This window comes from Oryx dammah, unplaced genomic scaffold (genome assembly GCF_014754425.2).
Source record: "Oryx dammah isolate SB20612 unplaced genomic scaffold, SCBI_Odam_1.1 HiC_scaffold_14, whole genome shotgun sequence".
Classification (NCBI taxonomy): Eukaryota; Metazoa; Chordata; class Mammalia; order Artiodactyla; family Bovidae; genus Oryx; species Oryx dammah.
Genome location: NW_024070198.1, coordinates 4,292,772 through 4,305,516, shown reverse-complemented (window position 1 = coordinate 4,305,516; position 12,745 = coordinate 4,292,772). Strand labels below are relative to the sequence as shown.

The 12,745-nt window shown below is 36.0% G+C and overlaps 1 protein-coding gene across 8 annotated transcripts in view; it reads right to left on the bottom strand.

Annotated features, from left to right (window-relative positions):
• The window catches only part of PCDH15 (protocadherin related 15), an 874,191-nt gene extending 862,805 nt beyond the window's left edge, over positions 1-11,386 (bottom strand). For all 8 annotated transcript variants that reach the window (XM_040254669.1, XM_040254668.1, XM_040254664.1 and 5 more), the window contains exon 1: positions 11,280-11,386. In XM_040254669.1, coding sequence (XP_040110603.1) covers positions 11,280-11,370 — 91 coding nt within the window. In that variant the 5' untranslated portion in view covers positions 11,371-11,386. The remainder of the gene's footprint in view (positions 1-11,279) is intronic.
• Between the last annotated feature and the right edge of the window lie 1,359 nt (positions 11,387-12,745).

Genomic DNA, 12,745 nt, shown 5'->3' with positions numbered 1-12,745 from the left:
TTCATGTTTGGGAACGCATGTACACCCGTGGTGGATTCATGTCAATGTATGGCAAAACCAATACAGAATTGTAAAGTAAAATAAAAAATAAATTAATTAATTAATAAAAAAATAAAGAGATGATAAACATAAAAAATAAACTAAAAAAAATAAAAAATAAAATTATGTTCCCCAAAATATCCCTTTCCCTGCTTTTTTTTTTTTTTGACATAACCTCTTTCATATACTAATATACTACATAATTTTCTTAGTGGTTGGATTATTTTCTGTCTCCTTCAAATATCAAGCAAACCTCAGAAAAATAAGGATTTTTTTTTTTTGGTCTATTTTGCTGTTTGCTATTTCGGGACTTCCATGGGGGCTCAGTGGTAAAGAATTTCCTGCAAAGCAGGAGCCACAGGAGCCACAGGAGATGGAGGTTTGATCCTTGGGTTGGAAAGATCCCTTTGAGGAGGTCATGACAACCCACTCCAGTATTCTTGCTTGGAAAATCCCACAGGCAGAGGAGCCTGACAGGCTCCAGTTCATGGGGTCACAAAGAGTTGGACATCTAAACCACTAAGCACACACACATCTGCAGTTTGTAGAACAAGGCTTGACATCTAGTACCATTTAAAAGCATTTGTATAAAACTATATAAGCTTCTATAACTTGAATGTAATGATATAGGATATGCATTACACATGAACATACGTCATAAGTATCAAATATAAGTATATCAATACAACGTGAGTAGAGTGTGTATTATGTGTAAGCTGTCACATAGAAATCATCCAATAAATATTAGCTATAATTGTTAGAAAGTTTATATGTGCACAGTAGACATTACATATGCTTGCTATACCTGAAGAATGAATGAATAAAAAAATCAGCATAATGTATTATTCATGTTACATTAAAATGCTGTAGCTTTTCTTCTATGAGGATACCAGCAGAATTGCATTCTATGCATTCAACGGACCAACTGTGGCCAAATTCTAGATATAACCATACAAAATATTGATGACTGAGTTAGTATTGTCCTTTTCATACACAATCTAAGAAGCCCGAACAACTGTCATCAGTATTCCAACTATTCAATAAAGCCACTTAATAAACTCAGAGTGGCTGAACAGTCATCACTGAGCAGGCTGATTGAGCAGCCCTGAGGGGCAGTATAGGATCTTATAAGAGCAGGTAAAGATTGGTATCTGGAACTAAGAGGCTGATGTCAGAAACAACTGGTGCAATGTGATCCACCAACATTATGAACAAAATGCCCAGAACAACTGCTAATAATCAGAAAAAGAAAACACACTGAAGAAAGGATAGATTCACTGTGAGTTTTATACAAAGACTTTTCTAAATGATGCACCCTCAAGGGATAAAAACCAAGTCTCTAAAAAAATTATATAATTTACCTGAACTCTGTTTTCCTATAGAATCCTAAAAAGGATGCTATGTGTAATATCTCCATAGCAGAGATAATCATTGACTGCTTTGGTTCCTATGTCAATATTAATCAGTGTCATAGAAATTAAACCCTCACTAAATGGGTCTTTGAATTACTGTTTGAACTCCAAGTACTATCATAAAGGTTACCTACTTGCTCCTAAATTATTAAATGACACTTCATATCTCAGTTCTATTTTTCTTTATGGAAGGCATACTAATTTAAATAATCACTAACTGGGTCATTCTGCCAGGTACTGAGGGAAACAAAAAACAAATGAGACTTTCTGTGTTCAGAAATTTATAATCTAAACATAGAAACAAACATTATTTGACTTAATAAACCAATACAGAATTATAAAGTAAAATAAAAAATAAATAAATAAATTTTAAAAAAAGAAAAAGAAACAGAAAAAAATATATATATATAAAGGGGAAGATGGACATTAATTATACCAGTTCCCTTGAGATGTAATTGACAAACATAATTGTAGAAAGTGAAAAAGTTGGCTTAAAGCTCAACACTCAGAAAACAAAGATCATGACATCTGGTCCCATCACTTCATGGGAAATAGATGGGGAAACAGTGGAAACAGTGTCAGAATTTATTTTGGGGGGGCTCCAAAATCAATGCAGATGGTGACTGCAGCCATGAAAATAAAAGACGCTTACTCCTTGGAAGAAAAGTTATTATCAACCTAGACAGCATATTCAAAAGCAGAGACATTACTTTGCCGACTAAGGTCCATCTAGTCAAGGCTATGGTTTTTCCTGTGGTCATGTATGGATGCAAGAGTTGGACTGTGAAGAAGGTTGAGCGCCGAAGAATTGATGCTTTTGAACTGTGGTGTTGGAGAAGACTCTTGAGAGTCCCTTGGACTGCAAGGAGATCCAACCAGTCCATTCTGAAGGAGATCAGCCCTGGGATTTCTTTGGAAGGAATGATGCTGAAGCTGAAACTCCAGTACTTTGGCCACCTCATGTGAAGAATTGACTCATTGGAAAAGACCCTGATGCTGGGAGGGATTGGGGGCAGGAGGATAAAGGGACGACAGAGGATGAGATGTCTGGGTGGCATCACTGACTTGATGGATGTGAATCTGAGTGAACTCTGGGAGTTGGTGATGGACGACTGAGAACTGAACTGAACTGAACTGAACTGAACACAACCATCACCTCAATAGTTGCTTTTTTTTTTTTTTTAGTGTGGTAAAAATACTTAAAATCTATTCTATTAGCAAGTTTCCAGCATATAATACTATAGTATGATTAACTATAGTCACCATGTTGTACATTAGATTTACCAAACTTATCCATCTTGTAACTGTTTGCACCCTTTAACCAACCTTTCCTCACTTAACATGATTAGTAACAACATCAAGGAGTAATGAGCAATTTGGTTTCAAGGTATAATTAGAATTGAGCAAAATCTTCTCTGAACAGGTCATAAAACAGCATATACAATTCTCAGTTCTAAGAAATATACATCTTAAGTCAGAGCACCAGTATTCAGGATTGTTCAGGTTTTCCAAAATTTCCAATTCTTTACCTTGAAAAATAAAAATTTATTCTGAAAACATTTTCTGACTACTTCACCCCAAAATCTTCAGCAGATTTTCCGTTTGTATTCTCCCAAAACATACGCACGATATATGTATGTATGATTATATAAATCATCGTATTGACTATATACCTCATTATTATACTTGAGTGAAATAACTGCCTCATTTTTGTTTCCCTAATATCTTTCATGGAGTTGATATTCACTAAAATGCAAACTAAATAAATGTTCTATAGAGAAGTGAAAATGTGGTCTAGAGAAAAAGAATATGTACAGTGGACATGTAATAATTTGAAAGTACTGTGAAAGGGAAGCTAGAGAAAGCAGAACATGACCAAGGAGAGGACCTTTATAATTGTTAAAAAATATTCAAACTGGCTCATTATAAAATATGACTCTTTATGGAAATATGAACAAAAGTGGGGCAATTTCAAAATCACAGACTAGAGAAAGGTAGAATATTCACCAGGAAGATCACGTCTGACATATAGACAATCAGAAAAAGTCAGTTCTAAGAATCACTGAGGAAAAGAAAGTTGCAAGAAAAGTAGATCAATAATGTTGTTTGCTGAGATGCTACAAAATTATAGGATTTGTCCAAGAAAGTAGTCGTTGGAGACTTTAGAGAGTGCACTTTCAGTAGAGATGTGAGAAAACCCAAATTGCAGAGCTTAAGGGATATGGTGCAGAAGTCATGGTAACAAGTACGGAGATTTGATGGGAAAAGATCCAGCTAAGAAAAGCCACTCTACTGTGAGTTGTATCAGAGCCAAGCAAGATTATAATTATACTTTTGCTCAATTTTGATTTTTATTAAGAACAGTTAAAATGGATTCTACCTTCTCACACAGTCTGGATGTGAGTATTTTATGTTTCAATGGGTTCATATCTTTAAGGTTGTTAGAACCAGAGAGGGAACCATCTACCCTACTGGTGATCATTAATTGTATTGTATTACTTATATAGTGAATTAGACCTACTTCTTTCCCATTCTCAACAGGACAAATGAAAGTATCTGAAACATCAGTACTTAGCTATTCTATGGAGAAGGCAACGGCACCCCACTCCAGTACTCTTGCCTGGAAAATCCCATGGACGGAGGAGCCTGGAAGGTTGCAGCCCATGGGGTTGCACAGATTCAGACATGACTGAAGTGACTTAGCAGCAGCAGCAGCTATTCTAAGTTAATTTGGAAATAACATTTTTGGGGTGTGTGTGTGTGTATGTATTAGCACAGAGAAAAAAGTAAACTAATTGCTCTTATGTTTCTCACAGTTTATTTATGTATTTACTTTTTACACTCTTTAGTTCTCTGGCTCCCAGGATGTACAGATGGGCTTTAATCGAGCCTATTACTAGTGTTCAGAGAAACTACTGAAGCAATCCTTCTAGGCAAAGGGTCAGAGTATAGAGAAGTTGCAAAGTTAACATTTTTGAACTTGCTTACTGAGAAATCGCTGCTGAAACAAGAAAAGATATATGCCTTTTCAAACCTCTGCCCTAAAACAAAATCCAATTTGGAGGCACAGGATCTACAAGATTGCTCACCATCAAAAAAGAGGAAATAAGAAATGCAAGTGTGGGTACAAACTAAAGCAGAAGACACAGCCAAGCTTATATCTGGAAATGAAATTTAGACATTTAGAAATGAAATTTAGAAAATTTTACTGGAGTAAGTACAGGTGTGAGAGTTGTGCCATAAAGAAGGCTGAGTGTCAAAGAATTGATGCTTTTGAACTGTGGTGTTGGAGAAGACTCTTCAGAATCCTTGGACTGCAAGGAGATCAAACCAGTCAATTCTAAAGGAAATCAGTTCTGAATATTCATTGGAAAGACTGATGCTAAAGCTCCAATACTTTGGCCAATTGATGCGAAGAGGCGACTCATTGGAAAAGACCTTGATGCTGGGAAAGATTGAAGGCAGGAGGAGAAGGGAACGACAGAGGATGAGATGGTTGCATGGCATCACTGACTCGATGGACATGAGTTTGAACAGGTTCCAGGAGATGGTGAAGGACAAGGAAGCCTGGTCCACTGCAGTCCAGAGGGTCAAAAAGAGTGAGAGGTGACTCAGTGGCTGAACAACAACAAAGCACTGAAAGTGCTGTTTCTTTGCATATTAATCTAAATATCCCATAATAACATAATCTAGATGGCATATGTATCTCCAAAAGTTTATAAAGCTTCAAGAAAAAATGGCAAACACTCAGAATTTTAAAACTCAGCCTGTAGAAAAAAACAACAAAATTACTCTGAAAACTTGAATTTAACATCTCTGAATAAAAATACACTCTATAAGATGGAAAAAGTCAAAGGAGTAGATAAGAAAATATGCCTTTATTATATTAAGATTAAATTTTGCATAAAATATATGCTATGTGTGGTTTCAAAATGTGTTATCTATTATGTATGAGTGCGTGCATATATATTGTTCAGTTTCTCTTGATGTGTGTGCTGCCTTAAGAAATAATATTTAAATGAAAAATGTTTCAGAGACAATCAAGTTAATTGAAAATTACTTAGGTAGGGTCTCCAATAATCATCTTTAATTATAATTGAAACAAACTCAAAAGAAACTGTTGCACTGTACTATGTTCAGAGAAATAAAATCAGTCCTTGGAAGCGGAAACTCAACACTGGCTGCCTGATGTGAAGAGCCAACTCATTGGAAAAGACCCTGCTGCTGGGAAAGATTGAAGGTGAGAGGAGAAGAGGATGAGAGAGGGTGAGATGGTTGGATGGCATCACTGATGTGATAGACATGAGTTTGAGTAGGCTCTGGGAGTTGGTGATGGACAGGGAAGCCTGGAGTGCTGCAGTCCATGGGGTTACAGAGTCAGACATGACTGAGCGACTAAACTGAAATGATGTTCAGAGAAATATAATGTTAACAAGAGGAAGATGACCTGAACTAAACTTTGAAATAGCAAACTGAGAAAAAAAAAAAAAGAAAGTTTGCAAACATTTCCAGAATAATACTTTGGGGACCATATGTATCCCACAGATAGACCAGTACAGTCCATGAACAAGGATATTGCTATAACAGTGCCCTAAGTGATAGTCTGTAATAGAGTGGAAACATGAACAATTAAGATTTTTTAATTCTTCTTGTAGAAGAGTTAAGTTTATGTAGCCAATTCTTCTTAAGGTATCTAAAGGGGGGAAACATCATTCTAAGAAACATAAATGTTTCAGCTCTTTGGGTGGTTTTATTTTCCTTATAATGCTATTATTAGTATTGTAATTTGTATGTCATTCTCTTTTAAGTTTATTAGAATAAACCATTGTCACTCTACTTTTTGACCTTTAGACATACTTGATAAAAATGAAGTTTCCAGGCTTAAATGTCAGATCTTAGAAGATTTTAGTCTCAGACATTAAAACATGGCTATACCTTTAATCAGAGAAGGCAGTGGCACCCCACTCCAGCACTCTTGCCTGGAGAATCCCATGGACGGAGGAGCCTGGTGGGCTGCAGTCCATGGGGTCTCTAAGAGTCAGACACGACTGAGCAACTTCACTTTCACTTTCCACTTTCAGGCACTGGAGAAGGAAATGGCAATCTACTCCAGTGTTCTTGCCTGGAGAATCCCAGGGAAGGGGGAGCCTGATGGGCTGCCGTCTATGGGGTCACATAGAGTCGGACACGACTGAAACAATTTGGTGGCAGGAGCAGCAGCATACCTTTAATGATGACATATCTATCTCATCACCGACTTTCTATGGATTAATGGATTACCTAACAAGCATAACAACACACCTGGAAATGTTCCTCAATTTTCATTTCAGGGTTCATTTGAATTAGTAAGCCCTTCAAGGAAAAAATATAGTCATTAATACTTTGAAAAATAAAATGGGGACTTTCCAGTTGGTCCAGTGGTTAAGGATCCACTTTTCAATGCAGGTAAAGTGAGTTCTATCCCTGGTTAGAAAATAAGATCCCACATACCATGGGGCAACTAAACCCGTGTGCTGCAACTACTGAGCCTGCATGCTCTAGAGTGAGTGCTAGGCAACCAGAATGAGTCCATGAGCCACAATGAAGAGTGCTCATGCCACAATGAAGACCCAATACAGCCAAAATAATAACAATAAAATAAAATGCAATTTAACAAAGTTAAGTCGTCAAAGAAGTGAAAGTGTTAGTTGCTCAATCATGACCAACTTTTTAAAACCCCATGGGCTATAGCCTGCCAGGCTCCTCTGTCCATGGAATTTTCCAGGCAAGAATACTGGAGTGAGTTGCCATTCCCTTTGCCAGGGGATCTTTCCAACCCAGGGATTGAATTCATGTCTCCTGCATTGCAGGCAGGCAGGTTCTTTACCATCTGAGCCACCAAGGGAGTCTTCAAGGTGTTCAGTAAATATGAACAGATATAAGGAAAGTATATATAAATTGTGCACAGGAGCACAAAATACTCATTTTAAAAAAATATAAAAATAAATAAAAATAAAAAAATATATATAAACATATAAAAAGAATTATTTATACATAATTAGAAGTAACAATAAAGTAAATGTAAAAAATATTTTAGTGAACACTGGTGATATGTCAGATAGTGTATTAAACTACATGAAAGTGAGTTTCAGAGAGTTATTCTTAATAAGGAAATAGCCTTAGGAAGTATTAATATATGACTTTTTTGAGATTGTAAACAGCATCTCTTCAGACAGTTGCTCTGGTTGTGCAGTATATAAGGATTTCATTCACCTCATAGATATATGCTAAGTTACATAATAGTTCAAGGGCAGGATGGAAGATTTTTGGCTTCCAGGCTGAAAGCCTGAGCATTCAGAGAGAACCCTTTCCTTAAAAACAACAACAACAACAACAACAACAACAAAAACTTATGTTGACTTTCATGGTCTGCACACACTTAGGTAATCTCTTTCTAACTCTCTCTCACACACACACTCACACACTCATTGGCACATATATTCTTTTAAAGCTCCTCTAACACTCTAAAACTTTGATTCCAAGTTACTTATAATGTTATGATATATGGTTGTTTTTAAAGAAATGCTCTTCCTATCCGATCATGGTAGTATTATCTAGTCAATATGGACAATCCTAAAATGCAAAGAAAGTAATAAAAAATGAAAATAAAACTTACCCTTTATATACCATTTTCCTTCCTTTCTTCCCTTCTTTCACTACCTTTCATAATTCACTAATTCATTCAAAATCAAAACAAAATAGAAAACACAAACTCCATGGACAACTTGGTTTTTTACCTCACTGTGAATAATATGGTAGAATAAGGAAAATGGTCTTAATATCTTTTATCCCACACAATACATAATTTAACAGATAGCCATGCCTCCTCTGCTTCCAATGGCATCTCCTGTGCAGGCTCCCCACATTCGATTTGGGATCACAGCACTTGTTCCCATTTCAATAAAACTGGCAGGACTGATAATGAATTAAACTGTATGCTAAAATAGCAATCCTAATACTTTCATATTGGGCTAGAGTGGCTACTAAAACTATAAATCAATTATGTTTTCCAATATTCTACTGCCTAGCTAAATTCTGACTTTTAAAATTTAATTTAATACTATCAATCTCAATTATGTGTTTATTCTTTCTTAAATCTGCAATTATCAAACAAATGGAATCTTTATTATAAATAGGTCATCTGCAAATTTTATTATTGAATCTAAAAACTTACCCTAACAATTTAAGAAATATTGAAAGACTCAAAATTTTGCCCAATTTCTTAAGTAAAAAATTTTGAAAACAACTATTATGCAGTAAACTTTTCTTAGAAGCTGATTCACACATGTGGATAATACTAGAATATTCCATTTAATGATAAAATATTTCTTGAATAAACAGTATTTTTTTCCTTCCAACTTCCATATGCCTAAGTAAAGAAATACACAGAATAAACACAGGAAACCTTTTATTTGAAAGTCCAGGAGAATTCTATTCTTTAACATAAGAAAGATATAGACTGCTATACTATTATAGCCGTAGAGTATTTAAAATTTTTCCACCTTCATATTTCTCTATCTTAGATCCTAACTATGTATAGAAGTAAGGTGTCAACTATAAGACAGGCTACTCCAACCAGTAAATCCAACCAGTAAACCTCTTGAACTATTTTTCACACATTTCTGTCATGATTAGGATTATCACTACATTTTCCTTTAGTCTAACCCACACCTGCATCCTCAAGCATTTGGATAAGAAAAATTGGCTCAAGAAACCCACATCACATATTTCAGTTGTGTTATTTTGTGCGTTAGCCATGCTTTGTTTATTCCTGATTTCATTCCTACATAATATGGTCACAAACTTTAATAGGGATTTTAAAAAACAGTAGCTGTGAAAACTATTTTCATGAACAATAAAATAAAAGTGATGTCAGAGTCCCTTACTGAGGGAGGCCAGAGAGAAATAGGTGACCTACAGGAATGTGTTATTACCTCTGGAGGGGCATCAGAGGATGCAAGTATAGAAGGGATGCTGAAAAGCACATAAACTTGAGAAACCTCTATAAAAAAAACTATGCAATTTTTTTGTTTCTTTGCCACAGTTCTGATCCTTTCAGTCTTCCTAGGTGTTGAGCAACTTACCTCCAGGAGAAAAGAACTGAAAAAGTCTTTCTAACTGTGGCTGGAAGGTTTTCCATGAGTGCAGTGAGGGGGCAGCCTTACTGTGAAATCTAACTTGGCAGGTAAAGCTATACTCTTCTTCAGAAAGTTACTTCATGGTCAGTGGTGACCTGATGATCTTATTTTGGAGGCTATCAATACAAGCACATTTAGAGAGACCAAGAGCTGAAATGAACTTATTAAAGAAGCTAATTTATAGCATTACAGGTTAAACCAGGGATGATTTCCTCCAATAACCTGAATTACATTGCTAAAAAGTACAGGGTTTGTGAAAGTCTAATATGAGCAATGACAGTCCTTCCATCTCAGTGTAAACACTATGAATAAAAATAGAATGCCTTATGCCATGAAGAAATATTAACACACTGATTTGCCATCTATTTTTGAGGCATAAATTAAAATGTATTATTTTACTTTAAAGTCATGCATTTTTAAGTTCCATTGATTTTTATTTTTGCTTTAAAGTAGCAATTACATTATTTATTTCTTACTACACTTTTGACTTTGTTGTTAAACTGGAGACTCACAATCCTTATAAATGGCAATGACAGGGATGTTAAATTCAGATGTACTTGGAGTAAACACTGTGCTAATTAGCTGAACTTTCCAAGGGATTAGGCTGTTGACTTTATGAAAATAGTTGATATTGTGAATTATTCTGCAAATCCCTAAAGAGGCATGATTTTCTAACTATGGAGGACCGAGAATGCTTTAATATATATACAATTTGAACACTGTATGGGGGATAAAGTCAAATTCATTCATCTATCATCAGATTATTTAATTTAGCCAAGCAAAGATCACAAAAAAACATACAAAATTCACAACCTTTGATGTCTCTAAGAGCAAATAGGTAACATGACAACCACAAATGACTAGTAAAAGTAATAAGCATAATAATAATAAAAAAATAAGCATAATAATAATAATAGAACAAAATAGTTTTCTTGAATAGTGAACTTCTAGGATAGGAAAATTTATCCATTTTTCTTCTGTTAGATAAAGAGATCCTCATTCCCATTAAGTAGTGTTCAAAGACAGATGTCATCAGTACTGAAATATCTAAGATAGGTACATTTGGGTCATTGCAGATATTACATGTTAAATGGTTCCATAGAGCTTGATGGCTAATGTATCTTTATCAAATGACTGAGTTATTATTAAGGAATGACTCAAAGTCTAATGCCAAGTCTTTTACACTTTTTCACTCTTTCCAAATAAAAGAGTGAGGGCATGAAACCCCCCAATTTAAGTGCAAAAATCACTTATGACATCTACCTTTGACCCCTTCTGAGATCTCTTCTCATAGGGAATTTTTATATTTTTCATATTCCTAATTTTATACAAGGTTACTGTTTGTTTGTCTAATGGTTAGCAAATAGAATTTCATGTTGTTTATAACAGTTAGGCATTATTTTAGTGAGAACATGAAAGTGTTCAAATAGAGGCTGAACACTGGATTTTCTACCATATTGCAATCCTTATTAAGAAACAAAGTGCATCAGATGTTACTCTTGTAAGATTATTTTAATTAAAGTAAATTATTGCAAGGAGTAGCCAACTTTAAAAAATGAAGTACAAATTAGCATTATTCATTTCCGTGATGTGCTGCATTTTCCAAAGAAATCCTGGCTAACGCTAAAGGTCAGAGTAAAAACACACTTACCGTCATCATATTGGCCCAAGCAGACTGTGAAGAGACAACCAAGGATAATCCCTGAAGCGAACCGTTTCCAGAGAGAAAACTGTTGGAACATCTTCTGTCGAATTCCACTCAAGGTTGATCTGAAATAGAAAGAGGGAAAAAGAAATATTTGACAAGTTCATTAATCTGTTATAGGTAAACACACCTGTCACAGCACAGAAAAGCCTTAATGACTTCATAGTTAATTACCTGTGCCACACTATCCATTATCAAAGTAGCATAATTGTTTAATGTACCAGAACTCATCTACATGAGTTTGCAGATGAGCAATCTCTAAGAAAAGACATCCATTCTGTTACTTACTTTGTAAGCAAGTAAGTTGAGATGTTAACATACTAATGACATTAGAACACCTTTAAGATTGAGACCCAGTGAGTGCATCAAATGCCAATCAGTTTAAGTCACAGAATTTATCTTAGGTATCAGTTCAGTTCAGTTCATTCGCTCAGTCGTGTCCAACTCTTTGTGACCCCATGAATGGCAGCACGCCAGGCCTCCTTGTCCATCACCAACTCCAGGAGTTCACTCAGACTCACGTCCATCGAGTCAGTGATGCCATCCAGCCATCTCATCCTCTATCGTCCCCTTCTCCTCCTGCCCCCAATCCCTCCCAGCATCAGAGTCTTTTCCAATGAGTCAACTCTTCGCATGAGGTGGCCAAAGAACTGGAGTTTCAGCTTTAGCATCATTCCCTCCAAAGAAATCCCAGGGCTGATCTCCTTCAGAATGGGCTGGTTGGATCTCCTTGCAGTCCAAGGGACTCTCAAGAGTCTTCTCCAACACCGCAGTCCAAAAGCATCAATTCTTCGGTGCTCAGCTTTCTTCACAGTCCAACTTTCACATCCATACATGACCACAGGAAAAAAACATAGCCTTGACTAGATTGGCATAGTAATGTCTCTGCTTTTCAATATGCTATGTAGGTTAGTCATAACTTTTCTTCCAAAGAGTAAGTGTCTTTTAATTTCATGGCTGCAGTCACCATCTGCTGTGATTTTGGACCCCCAAAAAATAAAGTCCGACACTTTCCACTGTTTCCCCATCTATTTCCCATGAAGTGATGGGACCAGATGCCATGATCTTCATTTTCTGAATGTTGAGCTTTAAGCCAACTTTTTCACTCTCCTCTTTCACTTTCACCAAGAGGCTTTTTAGTTCTTCTTCACTTTGTGCCATAACGGTGGTGTCATCTGCATATCTGAGATGATTGATATTTCTCCTGGCAATCTTGATTCCAGCTTGTGTTTCTTCCAGTCCAGTGTTTTTCACGATGTACTCTGCATAGAAGTTAAATAAGCAGGGTGACGATATTCAGCCTTGACGTACTCCTTTTCCTATTTGGAACCAGTCTGTTATTCCATGTCCAGTTCTAATTGTTGCTTCCTGACCTGCATATTGGTTTCTCAAGAGGCAGGTCAGGTGGTCTG